This window comes from Zonotrichia leucophrys, chromosome 6 (genome assembly GCF_028769735.1).
Source record: "Zonotrichia leucophrys gambelii isolate GWCS_2022_RI chromosome 6, RI_Zleu_2.0, whole genome shotgun sequence".
Taxonomy (NCBI): Eukaryota; Metazoa; Chordata; class Aves; order Passeriformes; family Passerellidae; genus Zonotrichia; species Zonotrichia leucophrys.
The window spans coordinates 19,196,002-19,218,189 of record NC_088176.1 but is presented as its reverse complement, the minus strand read 5'-3'; the positions used below and the strand labels follow the sequence as shown (position 1 = coordinate 19,218,189).

The window sequence follows — 22,188 nt, the reverse complement described above, 5'->3', positions numbered from 1 at the left end:
AGGTCCCTCTCTCCAGACTCTCTTTGCTCCATGGGTTCATTTCCCTTGGGCTGAAAGTACAGCAACTCTTTGGCATCTCTGAGCTTGCAAGTACTCCCCAAGAGAAAGCTGGGCACTGGCCACATGCCACTATGGATGATGACTCCAAGCGTGGTTGGGGTTTTTTGCCATCGCTGGGTTATGAGCTCACTGTTGCAGCATGCCAGGCCAATCAGCCAGCTCTGCCCTGGACCAGGAATGTACTGTCCCAGTGGGATTTCTAACTGAATCAACATCTTTCTTTGGTGCTTTCCCTCCCAAAAGGAGGCTGAGAGGCTGTCTGTGTGTCCTGCTCTACTGAATGTCTCAAGGACAGCTGAGGGGCTGCACTGGCAAGAGGCAGGCGGCTCTGATGTTCTAGCCCAGCCATGCTGGGGACAGCCTACGTAAGCAGGATAGGGAGAAGACACCCACCTTCAGCTCCTCAGCTCAGATCAGACCAGACCAGAGGCAAGATCCAGCAATGGTCTGTGGAGCTGAGCAACAAGCTGGCCTGAACACAGTTTTGGCATGGGGCTGCACTGAGGGCTTAGCCCAGCACTCAAGTAACAGATGAAGACTGAGGCAGGAATTTCAGCATCCAGATGAGGGTTTTAACCCTTTTTGGAGTGCTTCTTTTTGCATCATAACTCTTATGGATACATCCCCTTTCCAGTCTCCTAGTTCCTCTGCTAAACACAGTGCTCAGCTCTTCATGCAGCAAGGTGCGTATCAAGACTCCCCTTCCTCTTTGTCAGCCCTGTGACCAGCCAGGGATTCAGGACATTCAAGACAGACTTCACAGCCACCAAGCGCCCTCCCTGCAGTCATTCTACCTCTCTCTCTGACTGACAGCATTTAAATATGAAAGCTCAATTGCTGGCTGTCCCCAACTTTATCTTAGCAAAATATCTTTGCTACACCCAGCCACAAAGCTCTGTGATGTCCCCCAGGCACGCAGATGTCCCAGCTGCACTGATCCAAACAGTAGGATCAGATCAGAGCTGTGTGTCCGACAGAACTGTACCTATGCTGGGTCTCTAATTCATCTTGGCAGGTCCCCCCCACCCCACCCCACACCTCCACAGCATGCACAACCCATGCTCAAAACAACTCATCACCTGGCACATACCAGCCCTATTGCATACACCATCACGTTCCTCCCTCCCCCCCCCTCTGCTGCAGAGGGGTTCCTGTGTGCACACAGAGCAGACTGACTTGGGGACAGACTTTTTTTTTCCCGTAGAAGGGGCTGTCACGGGGACAACGTCCTGTGCATCACCTTCCACCCTGCTGCAGTCATGGGTGGCAGCAGGTGACAGCTACCCATCCCGGCCCTGCACTTTTGACTCAGTAACATTGTTAGCTGCATCAGCCTCTTTCAAAATATTTAAGCCACTCCTTGCCCAGGCAGCTATTACCCTCAGGACAGCAGACCCTTTCCAGAGCAGCCCCACAGCGCGGGAAGCAGCGACCGAGCGTCTCCCAACTGCATGTTTCCATCCGAGTGCGTCACAACTTAATGCTGCCCCCAGACCGTACTGCGCTATGACAGCACCGCGGCTTGGCACGGCCCCGATGGCCCCGCCGGGCTGCTTTTGGCCACCGGGGCAGCCCAAGTAGCTCTGGGGTAACACTGACTGCTCTGCCCCAGCCTGCCTGCGAGGAGGGGGCTGCTGAACGTTCTTCTCCAGCTACTACACCCGAGGCAGGCACCCGACCGAGGCATGACCCGCCCAGAGACAGCCTGTTCGCTTCTTCCCACCGAGGACCGATGCGCACCAGCCTAACACCTCCAAACGGATGACGGCTCCCAGCGAGCAAGCTCCTGGCAGTAAAAAGCCCATTTTTGTCCAGCCACTCCTTCCTCTCAAACTCTGCTCGGCTGGGAGCCGGGGCTGCGGCGTCACCCCTCCGCCTTGCCTTGCGGCTCTCCCTGACGCTCAGGTGGGTGCCAGTCTGCCCCGGCTGGGCTGGCCAGGGCACGGCGCAGAGCAGCCCTTGGCACGGAGCCCGCAGAGCCTGTCACTTATGCTAAGCCGTAGGGCAGGTCCCAGCGGTACCGCTCTGTCCTGGATTCCTCTCGCAGCGATGTTTTCGAGCAGGCACTGCTGCCAGACCACTGTAAGCGGCGCAATGTCACCCAGGTCTTGCCGCGCTCCCGCCACTCCCGTGATCGGGGTGGGATGGCAGGGGGGAGAAATCCAGGCTTGGGTACGGGGACCCTCGGGCGGAGGGGGCATGGTGGAGACCCGGCTCTGCAGAAAGCAGGCAGGAGACGGAGATGGGGCTGCTGCTCTCTACATCCGTACCAGAGCTGATGCTCTTGCAGCGGGCGGGACGGCGGCTGTCCGGGCACGTTCACCCGCCCATGTCGCCCCCGGGGCGCAGGGCGCTGAGCATCCCCCCGCGGCGCTCCCCGCTCCCCCAACCCGCCGCTTACCGGCTTCTTCTTACGGCGGCTCTGGATGCGGCTGACCACCAGGTCGGTGTAGAGCACCGGCTTGAGGGTGCGGGAGCGCTGGGGCCAGCCGTAGCAGAAGGTCTCCACGCCGCGGTAGTTGCGCCCGTAGCGCACCGAGCACATGGAGCGGGACCGCATGCGCCCCGCGCTGCTGTTGATGCTGTTGACGCCGATCATCCTGCCGGCGGCGGCGGGGGGGCGGCGGGGTGCCCGGCGCGGAGCCCGGCCGCCCTGCCCTGCCCTGCTTGTCGTGCCCTGCCCGCCGCGGCCGCTCTGCCGCCGCCGCCGCCTGTTGAAGCGGGGCCGGGCCGGGCCGGGCTCGGCGGCGGCTCCCGGCAGAGGCGGGGCCGCCCCGCCCCGCCCGCCGCAGCCAATGGCGGCCCGGCGGCGGGCATCCCGCCCGGGGGACTGCATCCCTCATGGTGATGCCGCACGAGTTGCCCGAGCTGCCTCCCGTGCACCCCCTCGCCGTCCCTGCCTCCTTTCCGCAGAGAGTAGGAGCAGGTGGCCGTGCCTTCCTGCGGGGGCCGCCGTGGTGACTCCGGGGTTCCAGGGGCCAGGTGGCACCTCCACCCGGTTCCCGCTGGGCAGGCTTCAGAGCTGCTGCTGCAGCTTAGCCCACACCAGGGACCTACAAAACCTTTAGGAGATGGGCCCAGTGGAGATGTGCTCACTTTCCAGCTACAGTGCCCACCCCACACTTAAGCCTCTTGCCTGTCCCTCCCAGGTCAGCAGGAAACAGCAGTATCTACAGTCACCCAGCTGGTTATGGGCAGGACAAAGATGCTTCAGGCAGTTGCTTCTGTGAAGAAGCAAAGAGCTGGGCATCCTTGCAGAAAGCACAAGGATCGATACGTAATTTAGTTAGGCTTGACTGAGCAGGAGATGCAGCCAGTGGAGAGGGGAAATTTTCCACTCTGCCCTAACTGTTTGGCATAGTGATCATTTGACACAACTTGTGAGGGAAGGGGCATGTATGTCTGGCTCATCAGATGTATTGGGCTGCCCCTGAAGCCCGGGGGAGCCATGGGAGACAGAGGCAGGGCAGCCCATTGTTCCCAGGGGAAACAGGCAAAAAAAAAAATAGCCCAGGGGATTAGACTGAGCAAGCGTTCCTGTGATTATAGCTCAGAGGTGGGAGCTAGGGCTTTCTTCCCACATTGCTAATCACTTACCCAGCACTCTGAGCGTCTGAGCCCTGCTGTTGTGCCTCCAAGCTGGAAGGTGGGGGCCCATCCTACCTTCCTCCCCCGAGGACCCGACTGCATTGTCAGGCTTAATTCATTAACATCTGTGACGTGCTCTGGGCTCCTAGGCTGGCAGGCAGCACAGATTTGGCTCACTCCTGCAATTGCTAAGCAGTGCTGGTGAGAAATGGGGCCCAATTTGGCCCTACTGTTGTTTCTGCCAACCAGTGAAGCACAAGATTAAACCAGTAAAGAAGATGGGGACAAGCTAAGGCTCCACAAAGTGATCAATCACATAAAGGTCAAATCCACATCTGAAATGTAACAGACAATCATCAATGGTGAGTGAAATCCCAGGGGGCCTGGGCTGGAATCACACTGTCAAGAGAAAAGCAACATCTCAAGAGCTAAACAAAATATCACCAGCTCCAGGATGTCCTGCTTCCACCTCCTTCCTTGTTGCATGGGCAGCTGCTGTCATATGGCCACAGGAGTTCAGGCCCAAGCCTGCAGGTGTGGGCATCTTTGGGCACAGCATTACACGGGTTCTTATATCCCTGGCATGGCTCCATGCCTGATCAGGGGGACATCTCAGCTGGAGAGCTGGGCAGCCCTGCCTGCAGAGTATAGTTCTCCAGGGGAGCTTTCAGAGACAAAGGGTTTCCAGCAGCACTGGTGGTAAGGCAGCACTGCCTTAGTTCCAGCAGCAGCGCTGTGCAGGGCATAGTGAGGCACTGGCAGTGAGGGGGATGTGATGCTCAGCTGTGAAAGCTCTTCAAGTGTTTTCATTGCTTCTGCATAAAAATGGGACTGTTTACACGTATTATCTAGTAGCAGATAAAGTTCTTGTCTGACTCAAGCTGCCACATGCTCTCAGGCATCATGCTGCGTTTATCTTGGGACTCCCTGCAGCCAGAGTGAGGGGAGTGCTCTGGCTCCCTGTGGGTCTATTCCTGATGCTGTCCTCAGAGGCACAGGGGATGGTGGCCTTGTGCCCCTGCAGCCACCTAGGTCCTGCCCTGCTGCCCCAGTTCCCTGGCAGTGAGTGCTTTGGGTGAGAGCCACCTCCAGCCCTCCAGCTCTGAAGTCCATGGGGTACTAGCCTGTGCTATCTACCCAGGCAGGCTCAGAAGAGCCCCAGGACCTTTCTTCTGCGGTGCTGGAGCTGCCCAAGACCTGCCCTACAGCTTTGGGAAGCTCCTGTGAAGCCTGCCTTCCCCTCCCCTTACCCTTAGGAAACGCATGTGCTTCTGGAATGCTAAAATTAGCCAGCCAGCTGTGCGGCACGCTTGCACAGGAGCCTCAGTCCCCAGGCACAGCCCGCCAGGTCTGCCAAGGAGGCAGCATCCTGCTCGGGGTAACAGGGCCAATGCAGGCTGACACAGCAGCAGGAGAGCCTTTCCCCGTTTGTCTGCCCCTGAGCCTGTGCAGGGACCACAAAGCATCAAGCAGCCAAAAGCAGTGGGCAGAAGGAAAAGAGTGTCTTCTCTGGATGAGCTGGCTGAGGCTGCCCAAGATCCCCTTGCCAGTTCTTCTCCCAGCACAAGCCAACAGCACTTTCTCCATCTCACCGGCCCCAGAAACCTACTCCCCCTTGCACGGGCAGGGGGTTTCCAAAGCAGAACGGTGCTTCAGGTGCTTCAGAAGAGCTGCAGCCTGCCCTGCCTGAGTTCCTCACAGTGTCTCCACTCCCCCTCCCCAGCATGGCTCCTGTACAGAGGCGGCTGGAACGCGGCGGTGGGAAGCACCACAGCTGCAGAGGGAACAGGCCATTTTTAGCAGAGCAGCCTCCCAGCTGCTGGGCTGAGCTGTGCAGGGCTGTGCTGCAGCACTGCAGCCTTCCTCCACCTCCTTACACCCAGCCAAGGTCTTGGCCCCTGCCTGTGAGGGAAAGCCTGTAGCTTCATGGCACTACCTTGCTGGCCTATTTCCCTCTGTCTGGGAGCTGATGTGGTAACTTCATCTCATGTGTTTGAACTGCTGGTGTTCTGAGGGACTGAGTTTAATAGGGCAATGCCTCAAGTGAGGGCACCCAACCATGGGGCAGTGAGGGATGCAAAGGGGGCACACCAAGAAGTCTTTGGAGCTTAGATACTCCAAGGTGTAGCAGCACTGAAGGGCCAGAGTTCACATTTCATAGATTTCCATCCATTTTGTGTGCTTAAAGCCTTTTCTGGAGCTGGGTTTAAAATTAGAGGAGAATTTTTCCTGAGTAACTCCTTTTACTGGCAAAGTGTGGGCTGAGAGGGAGGACAGCCCTATTGAGAACTGCTGGTAACCCCTTAATGATGGGGTGAGCGACACAACCAGGAATAGACCCACAAAGGCTGAAAAGGGAGCTCAGCTTTTCATCCTCTGTTGCCTTTTTTCATCAACCACCTCCCCCCCGTTGTGGCTCCAGCACCCTGCGGGAACCCATCTTCCACATCATGACTATTTGCCAACTGCAGCGCTTCACCAACAGCAGTTTCTGCCCGGCAGAGCCCATGGGAGCTAAACCTATTCCCAGGGTCTGAGACAGGGAGACAGCAGCTCAGAAAATCCTCCTGCGTGCAGGCAGTGCCACAGAAGCACAGCAGTGCAAGGCCAGAGGTGCTTGCTGAACACTGCTGTCCCTGACCAGCCCCTCTAGGAGCTGGGTCAGGCAGGGAGAAGGCAGGAGTCCCCCAGTCCCACCAGTGTGGTGAGTTCCCAGCTCCGAGCTTTTAACCTCCAGCCCACTCTCCCCATTGCGATGCCTTGCCCATGTCACCTCTGCCCCAGAGGTGGCTCCAGTCCCAGGGCCTGGCCAAGGTTTTGGGCTCCAGTGCTTCAGGGAGTCAGAAAGGGCTGAGTACTACAGGACTGATGGCAGGAAGCCTCTGGCTGCAGCTGGGCAAACCAGTCCTAGTAAGCTGCCCTATGTGTGCTCCCTTGCCTGCAATACAGGCACAGCAAGAGCAATGAGGGAATCAGAACCCCAGGCAAAGCTCCACTGTCCTGCAGGGGGAATGGAGCAGCCCATGTTCCCCTAAGCAAGGTTGAAGCACAACTGCAAGCTCAGGGATCATCACTGTTCTTGCATGTAAATGCATCTTGCATTCATAGCATCTCAGGTAGCCCCCCATGTGATCCAGCCCAAAGCTCTCACTTCTGCTCCTGCTGCTTGGCCAGCCATGGAGAACAACCAAATTTACCTTGAGCAGCTCCTTGGGGAAATCAGTGCCTCCATTGAGTCCCTCCAAGTTGCCAATGAATTCGGAGCAGGACATTCTCTTCCCAATGTTCTGAGGGAGTCAGGGGGAGAGAAACATCAGGATTTCCTTTGGGACAGAGGTTACTGCTGGCTGAAGCAGGTCCCACAGCCCAGGAACAAACACACCAATCTCTGCAGAGGGGTGAGGGACCAGCCTGGTCTCTGCAAGGCTGCTTGCAGGTATGGGGAAGCTGCTGGCTTTGCAGAGACTCCAGGAGTTTTAAATAGCCTCCTTTTTCAAAATTGTGTGCTCCCTGCTCCCAAAGGCAGCTGGGTTTGGAGTCTTGTTCCCACCTTCTTTTCCTGTTCAGTTTTCTTTTCTGTCCTTGTTCCACCTCTACATCTTTCAGCTCAGCCAGTCTCCTTCAAAGCCCCGCTCTCCCCTTCATTAGCCCCTCCTCTAATTTAGCCTTTCTCACCTCTCCTCACCAAACACATTAGGGGTGACAAGCTCTTATGGGCCCAGGTCCCATGCCTCCTGCTCGTGTGGCACTGTTCTCACCCTTCCCTGAGCACCTACAGTTTCAGAGTGGAGAGGACAGACAGGGGACAGACTGGAACAGTGTCAGTGGTGACTTACATGTCCATGCAGATCTGTGTTTAGCAGCATCAGGGCGCACGTGAGGGTGTGGGCTCCGTCTGCAGCACAAGCACAGGACAGGAATTAGAGCCCCCAGCCCTGCAGCTGGTGCTCCAGTGCCTCAGCATCTTAGGAAAGCTATGGGGTCTCTGAGCCTCCAAGACGGTGTTGAGCCCCCCACTCCCACCCTGGACACAAGGGGACACAGCAGTCACTGCAGTGCTGACAGCCTGCAGGTAAATAGGTAAGAGGCTGCTGGTTCCAAACCTGAGCATACAAATTCCCTTCCAAGCCTGCTGCCCCTGTAGCCAGGCAGCGATGCTGTAGCTAATCCTGCAGAGCTCCTAGCATGGCAAGGTAGTACCCACACAGCCTGTGCCAGCCAGGCAGCCCAAACCTCACCAGTGCCAGAGCCAGCCCAGAGCAGGCCCATTCTGTGTGAACCCACACAGAAGTGGTGCGAAGACATGGAAGAGTACAATGCAGGTGTCTGTGCTCCTGAAATGCTAGGCTAGGTTCCTCACTTAGATATTCCCTGAGCTGAGGGTCTGAGAGCTGGGGTCTATTTGGTGAGGAGTGTGCTAAGTGTGTCTCTTGTGCTAATCCACTCAAGGTCAAAATTAAGAATGGGTTGAGCCCTAATTATGCATCATCCAACCAGACCAGGCTTAAAAAAAATAAATCTGAAGCATCTGTCATTTGAGGGAAATGATATACTGGGACTGTCCTCTAAGGCATCAGTATAGGCTCTCTGCCTGCTCTCTAGTTTCAGTTTGAGCACATTCACTGAGCTGACAAACACATAAGCTCCTCTGAAACTCACACACATGCACACACAGACACACAGTCCCCACAGACATGCAGATTCTTACCTTCTGAAGAGATGGCATTGGGATTACACTCGTAGTAGCGCTGGGAAAAATGAGCCAGCACTCGCTCTCGCTCTTGTGTCTCTCCCATCAAGGCAAGCTCTTTCAGAAAGGACCTGAAAAAGCAGGAGCAGGGTTGGTCACACATGAAGCCCACTGCAGTTTCTTCAACTCACCCTGTGCAGAAATGGAGCTGTGCTTTCTGGTTTTGAGACCTTCCCATATGCTGGATGAAGCCCTGTTTTGTACAACCTTCCCTCCCTCCAAACCCACTGTGGGACTCTCCTCCAAGTCCACAGCACCATATCCTGCTGGCACATCACAGAGATCTACAACCAGGAGCTATACTGGGAAAGGAGGTAGGTGTAACAACAGAAGGATTTGAGTTCAAGACGTGGAAAGTCAATTCTAGTGAACCGGACTGTCATTTAACTGCACTGACCATTGAGTTAAGACCAGGAGTGCTTTTTTCTTGGTTGCATGGCTGAGAGACCATTTTGGAAATCATCCTCTCATATTTAAGAGGTAAGAGGATCTCCAGGTGGCAGTCAAGGGGTCTGCTTGCTCCTGTGCAGATCTCTGTGTGTTTGCAGAGTTGCAGAGGGCACAGTCTTTTGGGACCCCACACTGGTGGCCACCACACGCACACATGTACACACACTCAGCTCTGACCTGAGAGCCTGATCCAGACTCATCCCTGTGAACACGAAGAACTTCAGATATTCCCCTGCCACCATCCTGCTGAACTCATTGCTGAAATAGAAAAGGGGGAGGGTGAGAATGGAATTGACCAAGCTGTGGGGACTGCTAAAGGCACACAGGGGTTGTGTGGGTTCCAGGAGGCTGGGAGTTCCCCAGGGTTGCACGAAGTGTGCCAGGGACAGAGATACCCCATGCTCCCATGGAACTCAGAGAAGGCACCCACAAATTCACTGGGAATACTGGGCATGTAAGAGAAAATGGAGAAGCTATAGAGGAAAGGGCCCCTGAGAGGTCAGCGAGCCATCCCTATGCCATCCCCATGCCCCAACACCTTACTGAAGCATCCAAGATTCAGTCATGGTAGGAAGGTACGAAAATCTGGATGTCTCCTAGGTTTTAAGACCTTTAGAGGGAACACCTGGTGCAAATGTACCAGTCATGAGGAATGGGTTTTGTGGTCTTGCCAGCAGTTCCTTGCCAGCCTGGTGCCCCACAAGGGCAGCAGCTGCAGGTGCACTGCGGGTGCAAGTGAGCTCCTTGCAGAATGGAACATTCCTTCCAAACACCCACACGTACTTCTTCCCCAGGTGGCGAGCCACATCTGCTTTTTTAAAGCCATCCAGGTTGTAGAGCCTCTTGGCCAGGCGTTTGGCAGCCTCCAGGTCAGCCTTGTGTCCATTGGAAAGGGTGTCCGTGCTGCCCAGGGCCAGCTGCTCCACGCTGTCCATCTCCGACTCCGAGTCTGAAACCAGCTGGCTCTGGGGGCGCTCGCTGCAATGGGAAGGGACACTCCACGTCAGCCTGCCTACAGATCCCCCCTTGTTCAGCTTCCCAGGAAATGCATGCTCCTCACCCTGCTTTGGAGACTAGCTGCTCACTGCTGGGAGCCAGGACGACTGCACTGGTCAGAGATACTCTGAGGTCAGCTAAGGGAGCTAGGGAAGGTGTAGGAATGCAGGTTTGGGAGGAGGGGTGGGGTGATGGGACAGCACCAGTGACTGACTGGACCAAGGCACTCAAACCAACATTCATACTGGATGTGGAAGGAAAGGACAACTACTCCAAAGTCCCCCACTTTGAACTTGTGAAACTGTATGTGTGGGCTTAGGCTCTGCCAAGCTCAGCTGTAGCAGAGACTTGGAGCAGAAACATGTGCAACATCACATGCTGTCCTACAGCTCTGTACTCAGTTTTTTAATCTGGACAAACTCCTCGTGCTGCTCTCAAGTGCAGTTTCTATCCAAGACAAGACAACTCCAATTCCTTCCTTCACCTTTGCCCACCCACTGATTTCAAAGCATTACCCAGATGGCACAGATGAGGCAGAGAACAAAGGAAAACCCTCCCAGCTCACAGTGGAGTGCAGGCTTCCCCAGGCTGCCCATCAGCTCTCAGCCCACCACGCCTTAAATGGCCATGTTAGGAGACACTCTTGGCTTGGCCCCCAAAGCAATCTGACTCAGCTGCGCAGAAGTTATCCCGACCAAAAGCTGGTTGAATCTAATCAACAACAAATGTTAAGCAACTCTGACCTCGCCCAAATTTTCTGGCAGCCCTTACAATGTTCCAGTCTGATTTATTTTTAAAAGTCTCTAATTGAGTTTTAAGAGGCCTGCTCTCCTGAGCCTATTACCCAGGCCAATCTCCTTGAGGCTCTGCTTTTTTCAAGAAGGACCAGCCTCCTCCTGCTCAGCGCTGCCTGTCCCAGGGGAGCCCTGCACAACACTGGCAGGCTGCCTCACGCCTCGGGGGGCTCTCAGGGGCCATCCTCTCCACCTTCCTGCCATCCCCAGCCAGCATGCAGCAGGAGAAGCTGCTCGGCACTCAAACCCGTGGGTCAGACACTTCCCTGGTACAAGTCCTTGGAGAGATGTGCTTTGCTCGTACCACTGCTGAACTCAGTGGTGCCAGGGGGTGATTGTGGTGAGACCTGGATTGGTGCTCAAGGCAGATTTGTGCCCACTTGGCTCCAGTCATCCCCAGGGAGACTACTCCAGTGCACATTGGTGGCAGCAGCCACAAGAGTGGTCACAAGGTCACCCTGAGCTCACCAGGTCTGAATCCACCAGCTCTGGGAGCTGGGCAGGCAGCTTCCAGCATCGCTGTCTGCATCATGAGTACACCCCATCCTGTGGGCAAATCTCCTACCTGCCTGAAAGCTCTTCTCCTCCCAAAACAGCCACATCCAAAGGTGCTGCTGGCATGTGCCCTGGTGCCTGACTGTGCCCTCAGTGTTTGGCATGGTCAAAGCTGCTCTGAGGGGTGCCTGACAGCAGAACAGGCTGGGTGCTGCTGGGCACACACCTGGGCCCCACTTCAGCTCCTTGTGTGGCAGCCGTCACTGCTTCAACCAAGGACAGAGGTCACATGCTCTTTGATTCCCAGAGGCAGAGGACATTAATCCATCCCAGCAGCTGGCACCTGCCAACCATGCGTTGTGGTGACTGCATTTTTTTGCTAAAATCTTTATCTGTTATCACAAGGGCACAGACACTGTCCCCTTTGCTGCCCAGAAGTTCCAAGGGTGCTCTTCCAGGTACAAAATGCAAAGCTACAAAATGCAAAGCCACCCTCTAACACTCTCCATGGTCCAACTGCATCTCCAGAGCAAGTTGCTGCTCAGTCACCCTCTCAATATATTTTAAATCTTTGCACCATCCCCAACACTCCTGATATCCTTCTGGGTCTCATCTATCCTGCTTAGGATAGAGGAGAGGTTGTCCTCCCTCACAGGGCCAGTTCCTGGACCATCCAGGGAAAAACCTAGAGCTCCAAATCTCCCCCCATGACCTCTCTTCCTATTCTATTGTCCTCATCTTTCCTACCTAGTGCTGATCATCCAGGTGTGGGGCAACTTACAAAATTTCTCTTGTCCTTCAATACCTGTATCTCCCTGCAGGGTCCCAACCTGTGATTATAATTCCTGCCTTGCTTCTTGCAATGGGCATGCAGAGATCTCAAACCTTGAGTCTCAAAGTAGCTCTACCAGTGAAATTTGCTGCTCCCTCCCTCACCAAGTTCCAGCACTGATTTGGTGTTTTACAGCAAAGCATAACCTTGCTCTCAGGATGAGGCTCTATTCAACCATGCAGTGAAATGGGTTTTATTCTAGCACTCAAGCCACGCTCATGCAGTTAAATATGGACAGTCAGCCTCTGTAGGCTCAGTATGCCCCCTTTGTGGTACCTGTCTGACACCACTCAAAGCCACAACTGGCTTGGAGAACATGCAGCTTAAAGACAGAAAAACAAGAGCCCAATTCTCAAGCAAATGGAGAGCAGAGCAACAGACGTGTCCATGTCTGAGGTAATTGAGGTTATGCTAATTTTCTCACCAATGAGCTAATTGCGGGTCTCTGGGTAAAGGTTTTTTTAGTGTGTTTAGTAAAGTGACATTTTAGTTTGGCTTGAAGAAACACTGAGATAATATTTTTTACATTAAATACACACTTAAGGAATAAAGATCAAATTTGATACTGTGCAAGTATCCTCAGTGTGCATGAAATAATTCACTCCTGAGCAGACACAGTGCTAGCTCATGCCTCTCCCTGCTGCACCACCCATGTCACTGGGAGCACAGGTCCCCCTGCCACCTCAGGGGCGTTTCCTGGAGCCCAGAGTGCTGCAGTGAGGCACATCTGGGGGTGTCTGCAAGGAAGACATGTCATCCAGCACAGGGCTCAGGGCTCACCCTGACACAGAGGCTCTTCACTGACCACCTCCCAGCCCAGCTCAGCAGAAGGACTTGTGCTCCCTGCCCTGGAAAGCTGCTGCAGAATCATGGTCCTGCTCAGGGCCACCATACCAAGCACACTGCTTCTTCCAGGGCCCAAATATTCTTTCTCAGGGCCAAACACTCATTTTCTGTAGCTGGATCATCATCTCACCCCAATATTCCTCCTCCAGCCAGCTGTCTGGAGCCCAGAAGCAGAGACCACAGCACTTTCCCTGGCTGCAATGCAGTGCGTCACTGCAGGAATCCTGACATCGTATCCACCTTGTCACCATCAACCAAGCTTACTTGGCACCATGTCCACTTGGTTTTCCAGCAACCAGGAGCAAATCTTCTCTCTGGAATGTGGAGCAGCAAGAAAGCCCAAGGGGCTGACCTCCACCTCCCAGATGCCAGGAGAGACACATCTGCATGGTGGGACCCTTCCTGCAGCAACAACCTGCTCCCCAGGAGCTGAGGTGTGCTCAGCTGAGCTCCTGGGCTGTCTAGGTCTGTCCTGGCACAGCTCCAGGCAAGACACCTGCTGCAGGAAACTCCAGACCTTTAAACACAATTTGAGTACCTCTTGCTCCCCACATGAGGCTGGTTTCATCCTAAACCATGGTAAAGGAGCCTGGTGCAGATCCACAAGGGACAGGTGCATGGGGCAAAGCAGCACTCACCTGGAAGAGGAAGCCATGTGCATAGCTAGATTGCCTGTGCCAAGCAAACCAAGCCTGCCTAATGTTGCTGCTAAGAATGTACCAGACCGGATCTTTGGCTGAGCTAAATAAACGCAGCTCCCTCCATCGGTCTCAGTGGAATGACTTTGATTTATGACAGCAAAAATCTGGGCCAGTTCATTCCTCACAGAATTGAAGTTAGGGCTGGGAGGACACTTGAAGGTCAGCTAGACCAGCCTTCAACCACAAGCACGGCTGGTTGTGCTTTCTGGCAGCTCTGGAGTCCAACAATCACCCAGCCACAGCAGCACCCATCAGTTTTACTGCTGACAGATCCAGATAGGACTGAACTTTGGGCAGCTGTGCCCCTCCTCAGTCTTTTTTCTCTGCAGACTTCCAGAACCTCCCCTGCAGCACCAGCATTCTCTGGAGATGTCTATTTGTCCTCCATCACCCCATCCCACCAGCTCTTCCTGTGAGGAACACAACTGCTCCTGTGGAGGACAGGGACTGACACTAAAATCCCACCAAACAATTTCTGGTGTGAGCCAAGAGCCTTAAATGTCCAGTTACTCACCTGCTGGATGGAGGGTGGTCTTCTCCTTCAAAGACACAAATGCCATAGAGTCAGCACAGGAAAACCTGGGTGTCTTGGACCCTCGGGCCAAGACCAGCCTAGGGGCTCTGGGTCAGATCTGAGAGCTGGAATTAATACCTGACACACAGGGCTGCATCCCACAGGTATGTGCTGCTGCTCATGCCTCTGCAGGCAGACCTGCCATCCCTGAGATCCACTGTCTTTTATGCCGTGGTGGGGTGATGTGTCCTGTGTCCTGGCTTCTGCAGCTCTTCATGGCTTGACACAGCTTGCATAGGGGAAAATTCCCCCCAGGCTTGTCCTTTATTTCTTGCTGTGCCAATGCCTGTGGGGAGACCTCTTCATCCTGCACTCCAGCCTCGTCTCCCTACTGTGCTATCACCCCATACCTCCCTTACCCTATCTTCATCCTTTCCTCAAGGTCCACCTTCCTCTGCTCAGCTCGCAGCCTCAATCTCCGGCATCACACCCCGAATCCACCCCACGGGGCCCCAGACTGGGTACAGCCCTTCACGGCATCCTCACCAGTTTGCCCAGTGCTACCTGCGCTGGCCCCGGGAGGGGAGGGGCAGCGGCTCCCCGACCGCTGCAGTAACAAAAGGAGCCTTATAAAGAGAGGCAGCGGCGCTGGCTGGCGGGCCCCGTGCTCCAGCAGGGACGCGGCTCAGGCTCCCGGCGCATCCTCCGCCCGGGGCGGCTGCCAGCGCCGCGGGCTCCCCGCTCCTCCCACACCGCCGCGGATCCAGGGCCGAGCTCTCCCTCTAGCGAGGCTCCCGGCGTGCTGCCCTCGCCCTGCTGTCTGGCCATTTTCACCTCGGTTTGCAGCCTCACCTTTGATGTTGCCTCGCCCGCCTACCCTTCTCTCTGTCCCACCGCAGGCAAGCCCCGATGAGCTCCCAGCAGACCCTGCCTCCCTCGGGGGGCGAGTCACGTCTCTTCCCTCCGCGGACAAACCTCAGGGACCGGCACGACTGTGCCCGAGGCCAAGGCTGGCTCCAGAAGAGTGGGATTGCAGGGAAGCTGGGCAGCTGGATTTCAGAGGTCTTGCAACCCCGGAGAGATGCAGGTTGCCCATTTACATTCCTCCGGGGCTGATGCCCCACAGCCCACAGTGCCGGTAGGGACTGGGCAAGCCAAGTGACCCTCTGGACACCTGCTTGCACCAGCAGCTTGGCCAAGTCCTGCAATTTGGACCTGCAGCTGCAGAACTCTGGCTGTTGCCACTGAAGTAATGTCCCTGTAATCTCCCAGGGCTGCCCGAGCTCCTGCCCCACCATCCTGCCAGCACTGCATCCCATCCATCCGAAGGACTCCCTAGCCCCGGGGAGCTCTGCCTCCACACATGCTCTGCAGAGATCTGTCATAGCCACAGGGACAACCTGCTTTAACTGCAGCTCTGCCCAGTGAGAGCAAGGGACCTGCACGCTTTCACCCCCTGCCCAAATCGGGTGATAACCTACTCACAGAGCCTGTGCTGGAGATGTCACTGCTGGGTGTCCCACTGTGGGCAGGGCAGGGAGGGGGTTCAGTCTCTGCTCCATCCCTTTCAACTAAGCCTTCTGGAGTAGGTGCAGGCATCCCAGGGGAGGTCTTTGTAGGTCTGCACTTAGACATACTTCCCACATACAAGGTCAAGATAAAAGCATGGTCTCAACTATTATATGCTGAGGTACACCAGAGCCTTGGCATAAGCAACAAGGCTGTATGACCCAAGGCCACTGGCTGTGGGGGCCACCACATCTCCCCAGCAATGCAGGGCATCACTGATTGGCCATTCCTGCCACTGAGGGAGGTGGGAAGTCACAGGTTGCAAGGCTGTCTCCAACCCAGATCCCAATCCCAACTATTGCCACAGTTAGCAGCAAAGCTTGTGGGGCCACAAGGAGGACAGCCACAGGGCAGCACATACAGGCCTAGACCCACAGGATTGAAGTTCTGGCATTCCCTGCTTGATTGGCTGAAGAAAATCTCACAGTCCTCCAGTACCTACGAAGCTGGTAAAGATGGAAAAAGGAGTTGTGCTCCCATCAACACACCTACCACAATACCATGGTGATCACTGGCCTGATCAGCCACTGCCTAGAAAATCTAGCACACACAGTCCTGACCCTTCCCCAGCAACATGAGTTAGGCTCTGGATGCAAACCAGACCTCACAGCATCAGATTCCACCAAGCCTTAATGGCCCAGCTGGACAGCAAGCAACTTTGGTCACTCACCTCGTGTTGGAGGCCAAGGGAGTGCCAAAGCTGTCCTCTGAGTGGCAAGGGCTGTGCCGAGTGCCCTTCCTTCGTCTCCCCTGTTCCTCCTCCCTCTCTGTCCAGGGGGCATCTGTGGCTGAACTGGTCCCAGAGTCTGGCTCTAAGTGAGCCAGAGGAGCAAAGCTCTCCTCGATCACCTTGGCGCTGTCTCGGATTTTTCCCTGTATTTCTGGGGTGAGGGTTGGAAGGTCAAAAGTGAAAAAGGTCCCATGGGTACGGGCTGGGGAGGAAAGGATGTCAATGGAGTCCAGGCTGGTGTAAGATGTGCCCTTGGCTCGATGGGACTCCATGATGGTCTCAAAATGTTTGCTGAAAGAGTCCATGCCATCCTTGGAGAGGCTGTGCCCTAGAAGGAAGGGCACCGGAGATTTGAGCATACCCTGTGTGTCTCGGTCCATGATCCTAGAGGGAAAAAAAGTGAGAAGAACTGATCATTGAAGAGCAAGGGATCAAAACCCCAAAACAAAAGCCCACACACTGCTTCAGAAGGAAACTGAGAAGGGTAGAAATCTCTTCTGGACATCTGTAGACCACCAAGGAAATGCCTTGCCTGCCCAAGCACCATGGGAAGCAGGACTGTGCTGGCCTCCCTCCAGACATATGCTTCTCCTTTAATGCACCACAGACTTTTGTTCCTTTAGTGGCTCATCCTCATAAGAAGCTTATGAGATGGCTACTGCTCCCAATCACTTGACTTGAGCTAAGATCCAATAAAGGGCTCAAGTACTAGAAGCAGGATGTGGTTCAGCTCCATTTCCAACCAAATCTGAAGTGGCTGAATTTTTCATGAGCTTTCATGAACCTTTTATCACCAAGAAGGCTCCTACTGAAGCTGCTCAGAACAGCATGACACCTTCCTCCATGAACACTGCACTGTGGTTACAGAGTACTGTGCTCAGAGCATGACCAACACTCACCTGCAAGGTCTTCTGGCTGTTTCCATAAAGTGATGTTGAGTCCCAGTGAGCTCCAGGCTTCCCCAGGCAGCACACAGGGAGCCTCACACCCATCTCTGGGCTTGGGGATCTGAGCTCACCCAGGCCCTGGAGGCCATGACTGGTCCTAGCTCATCATCTTGTCAGGGATCAGCCCCACAGAAAGGTCCAGCCTGTCCCCAGTGCTGATCTAGGTCCAGCCTAACACAGAAGTTTCTAAACCCTGGAGCCCTGAGTGTTTTGCCCTGTAAATGAGGTGAAGTACAGCCTGCCCACCTGCCTAAGCCCGTGACAACACGGATGTTTTCAGCCCAGGGAACATCAGTGCTTCAGCAGTACAGGCACAAACACAGCCCTAAAAGCCTACTTTACTCATAAGCTGCTATCATTTTATTAAAGCAGCAGAAAAGCACTTCTTATGCCAGTCTCTCCTCTGATTAAAGGAGAGGAACTGCTCCAGCCTGTCATAACATTTGTTATGAAAAAACAGCTTCCTACAGAGGGATCAGAAGATGCGTTGCTGTAACACACACCAAATTATTTCCATTCATTAGCCTTCACATGCCACTCAAAAATATCACCCCAATTACTTCAGTAGACCAAAAGCTGGCAGCTTGACTCCCCCAGAGTGCCAGCTGGCTTCAAGAGGAGTGCAGTGAAGCCAGACTCAGGTAAGAAAGGCAGGGTGCAGGCTGATCTCACCTATCCGCCAGTGTTTCCCTGGCTGTGCAGCACCATGTGACACTTCTAATTCCTGTAGAAGCCCCAGGAGCAGCCACTTCTGAAGAGGTTTTTGGTGAGGACAAGGCAGAAGAGACCTCTTTAATATCTGCAGATGTGCTTTACAGATGCAAATGTGCATTCTCCATCCTTCCTGCCCAGCCCCACGCGACTAAACCAAGCTAATGCTGTTGAACAGCATGAGCAGGGCGAAAACTGTGCCAGGGAGGACAATACCAGCAGATTGGAAAGTATCTTGTTTCCAGGAGAGGTAGGTGGGCTCACTTTTGTGATCAAGCATATTGCCACCAAGCCACAGCAGCTCCTTGCAGTCTCCCAGGCTCCTCTGCACTACTCCTCCAGCGTGGCAGCAGCCTGCTCCTAGGGCTCAGTGTCCTCACTCTGTCCCATGCTTAAGCACAGGCACAGACCACAGGCACTGCAGTCTCCCCTGACTGTCCACACCCCCCTGCCAACTCACGCCATCATGCTGTCCCCTGCTCACCCACAAGAGCTGCAGGCACCTCCCCTGTTCATTGACAGACCCCTGCCAGCATCACCCTGGGCATCCCCTCTGCAGCCTGAGCCCCGTGCTCCATCCAGGAGCACCACCCTGGGCATCCCCTCTGCAGCCTGAGCCCCGTGCTCCATCCAGGAGCATCACCTGAATTGTGCCTCTGTGGCCACTCTGGGCTCTTAGACAACACATCAGAGGCTTGATGCAGGTTAAGCACATGCTTAAGAATTTGATGAAATTGAAACCATAACCATTTTTCTAATCCCCAACAAGGCTTGCCCTGTGGCTATTCTCTTGCCAACAAGCAGCAAGCACAAAGGCTCTGGAAAGGCTTCCCAAGCAGCATATCTAAGGGCTTTTTCTAGGCAAGGCTTGCAGGGAGAAAAGGCATCACTGCCTCCCATCAGCCCTCTGTGCTCTCAGGGGAGCAGAGCATTCCCTAGCAAAGCCTCTTCTCTCTTATCAGCCCAAGGCACCCATGCAGAGGGCCAAAGCAGGCTCTTCCTATAGCTTAGCCAGCATGTCTGCTGATGCTCAGGGAGGAAGGGAATTGAGCCTGCTCTCACTGAGAGGTCTCAGCTCTCTTGGACTAATAGGAACAAAGGCAGTAAAGGCTTAGACTAGTCATTAGAGTCAGTTGACATAACTCTGAATACATTCAGGAAGCAGATTTGCTGGAAGAAGAAGACAACATTTCTTCTATTGCTTTTCATGTCTTGTTTGGGGTAGATTTTTTTTTCTGTTAGCATGCTCTCTTATTTTGGGAGGTTAAGTCGCAAAAGAAGATTCTGAACTTCAGCCAGAACATAAAGCACAACAAGGTAGTACCAAGCCAAAGGGTAGTACCTAACCCTTAAAGCTAGATTTTAAAAGGGATGTACATGTCTAAAAGCTGAAAATCAGCATCAAAAAGCACTTCAGTGGTTTTGTAAGGCTGGTCCTTCCCAGCAACCAGGACTGGTGTGGGGTTCAGCAGCTCCTGCAGCAGCAGAATGGTGCCAGCAGGTCCAGGAAGCCAGGGTGGCTTCTTCATCCCCCCAACTTCACCCCTCCTGTGAGCAGCAAAGCAGAAAGCTTGAAGAAGAAAACATCAATACTGGTGACTGGTAAACAGGGATAAGGACTGCAGCTGCAGAGCTCAAAGCAGTGTGTAAGCAAAAACCCAGGGCTGTGATGCAGGGACTGAACAAGCTTGCAGTTTGGGCCTCGTGATTTTCAAGACACTGTCTACAGGGTCTGCACTTACTAGGGGAATATTCAGGGGACTGCAGGGGAAAAAAACAACTGGTCTACAAAGAAGCTGTGCCAAATGAACATGACACCCCCATACACACATTGGTAACTATACTGGCAGCACCATCTTTTAGGAGCAACAGTGGCTGTTTAAGGACACATCCAAGCTTTCAGCACTGGCTGGGGAGCTACAGTAGGGTGTCTCAGAGGACAAAAAAACTGGTCTAGGCTTACAGCTCATAAAATTCACAGTGGCCTCAAAGATATCTGGAAACAAAATAACACTGCAAAAATACTGTTACAGCAAATTGAAGAACTTGCAATAACTTTATACCTCACTCAAACATCTATTTGGAAAAATCCCCCACATTACAAATGGCTTATTTTCAGCTTTTCTCTAGAACCCAAATTTTTGAGGACAGAGCTGCTGGCATGTATTTGTCCCCTCCAATAGAGATGCAAGGGCTGGACAAACTGACAGGAGTTCAATTCCCCTTGAGATACACACCTTCCCTCCTTGTTAGCTCAGCACTTTCACTCTTTTTTTCCCAGGGCAGGGGCACTTCTGTATTAATGTATTATTAATGTATGTATTTAATTATTTTTAACTTCTGCTGACATCAAAACCTCCCTTTTCCCTTCCTTCCACCTAAATGCTCCCCACCTACCTTCTGCACAGCTAGGTAAGCTCATGCTGCCACGTGGCATTCCAGGCATCACCCTAGTTTTCTGCTTCCCAGATGAGACCTGTCCCTACTCCCATGGAGCATTTGCTGATGATGCTGAACCTCGTCACCTCACTCAATTGACTCACTTGACAAAGTACATGTCAGAACATTCCTGCACAGGGCCTTTCCCTTCAGATGGCTGTCACACAGTGCTCTGGACCTGATGATGCCCATCACTTCTCATGGTCAAACTACCACTCCAGCAGAAACTCCATGGGCAGAGTTTCATGCCACCATTTGTGGCACGAATGCCATCTCCCATATGTGCTCATTGCCAGTGTCTGGATGGGGCAGACAGCAGCTGGGAGCACACTTGCTGCCCATGGGTAGGCAGCTGAATGATAATCTTCATGCCACCCACTCCATCAGCCTCCCAGCACAGGGTGTTTTGCCACACATGTGAAAAATTACATAGAAGGCAACAAAATGCTTTTTTGATCCCAACATATCCCCTGCGCTTTTCTGAAAATGGCAAATACTTAATGAGGCTGAGCAAATAGAACTGCTCCCACTGCTGAAGCACATCTGTGGGGAGGACATCCCAGCAGCACCTGGCAGCCCAGAGTAGCTCTAGGACACAACCTGTCCTCTGGTGTCCTGACACTGTCACCCCAACACCTGGCAGCACCATGGCAGGATGTAACTGACCTGGCAGGACTCATGCTGGGAAGCCTCGGCTCAGATGAGCAACCTGAGCTGCAGGGCTCACCCTGGGTGAGTGAGGTCCATGGCACAGCATCCAGAGCTGGATCCCCTGTGCTGGCTTACTCTTCCACAGGGCAGTGAGGGCAGCACCAATCCCTGGGTGATCCAGGACCCCATCCCACCCTCACACACAGCTGGCATGTTGCTACTGGGATTTTGGCACAGACACTTCAGCAGAGCTTGTTTTGCCATGCAGGGTACAATAATGAGAGTGACAGGAGATTTTGCCTTTGCACACAGAGCCTCACCTTTCCCTGTTTTCCTTCCTCATCGCCTCAAAGACCTCATCGTCCTCATCCACGTCCCTGTCTTGCAGCCCATCCTTGGAGCAGCCGGTACCTGGAGCAGGTGGCTCCTCTGGTGTGCTGTTCCTTCTGCCTGGCGTGCCCACAAAACTTGGGTTGCTCTCACTGTCCTTCTGGCTCTCAATTGCTGAATCCACCTCCTCCTTCTCAGCCAGGATATCATCGATGTTGGTTTCACGATAGCACCTCAGTGGCACAGTGTCCAGGTCTGTTTCAGAGTACTTCACTGTCCTCCTTATAATGCCAGTTTCACAGGAGCCAGGCTTCTGGCTGCTCAAAGGAGACACTTCTATCTCCACCTCCACATGGCTCAGGCTGTGCTCAGGTACCAGCTCTGGTGGCTTGGCTGGCAGTGGGGAGACAGACTTCTGGGGGAGCTCAGCCAGGGGAGCGGAGTCGGGGGCAGAGGAGCCTGCAAGGAAGGCCCAAGCATTCAGAGCTATGGGGAGCTGCAATGGGGAGCTCTGAGGAGCAAATCCTGCAGCATCACTCACACACACACACCCCCCCACCCACCCCACTGAGAGTGTGGTCACATGTCATGGAATCGTTAAGCTTGGAAAAGACCTCCAAGATCATCAAATCCAACCTTTGAGCAAACACCACCATGTCAACAAAACCATAGCAGTAAGTGCCATTTCAGTTGTTTCTTGAACACCTCCAGGAATAGTGACTCTAGAATGTTGATGGACACAGGGAAACAGTGAAGAGGAGGCAGAAGGAGAAAGAGTGCGAGAG

General features: G+C 54.1%; 1 protein-coding gene across 5 annotated transcripts in view; it reads right to left on the bottom strand.

The window, feature by feature from the left end:
• Positions 1 to 22,188, bottom strand: part of PSD (pleckstrin and Sec7 domain containing) — a 42,945-nt gene that overhangs the window by 8,940 nt on the left and 11,817 nt on the right. For 2 of the 5 annotated variants that reach the window (XM_064716559.1, XM_064716558.1), the window contains 7 exons: positions 21,394 to 21,862; positions 16,266 to 16,709; positions 9,632 to 9,826; positions 9,026 to 9,106; positions 8,357 to 8,469; positions 7,485 to 7,543; positions 6,846 to 6,935 (listed from right to left, as the gene is read on the bottom strand). In XM_064716559.1, the coding sequence (XP_064572629.1) occupies positions 6,846 to 6,935; positions 7,485 to 7,543; positions 8,357 to 8,469; positions 9,026 to 9,106; positions 9,632 to 9,826; positions 16,266 to 16,709; positions 21,394 to 21,862 (1,451 nt within the window). Of the gene's footprint in view, positions 1 to 2,891; positions 5,423 to 6,845; positions 6,936 to 7,484; positions 7,544 to 8,356; positions 8,470 to 9,025; positions 9,107 to 9,631; positions 9,827 to 10,409; positions 10,416 to 14,026; positions 14,052 to 14,164; positions 14,199 to 16,265; positions 16,710 to 21,393; positions 21,863 to 22,188 lie in introns of those variants that run through there. The other 3 variants (XM_064716560.1, XM_064716561.1, XM_064716562.1) reach the window with 3 other exon arrangements.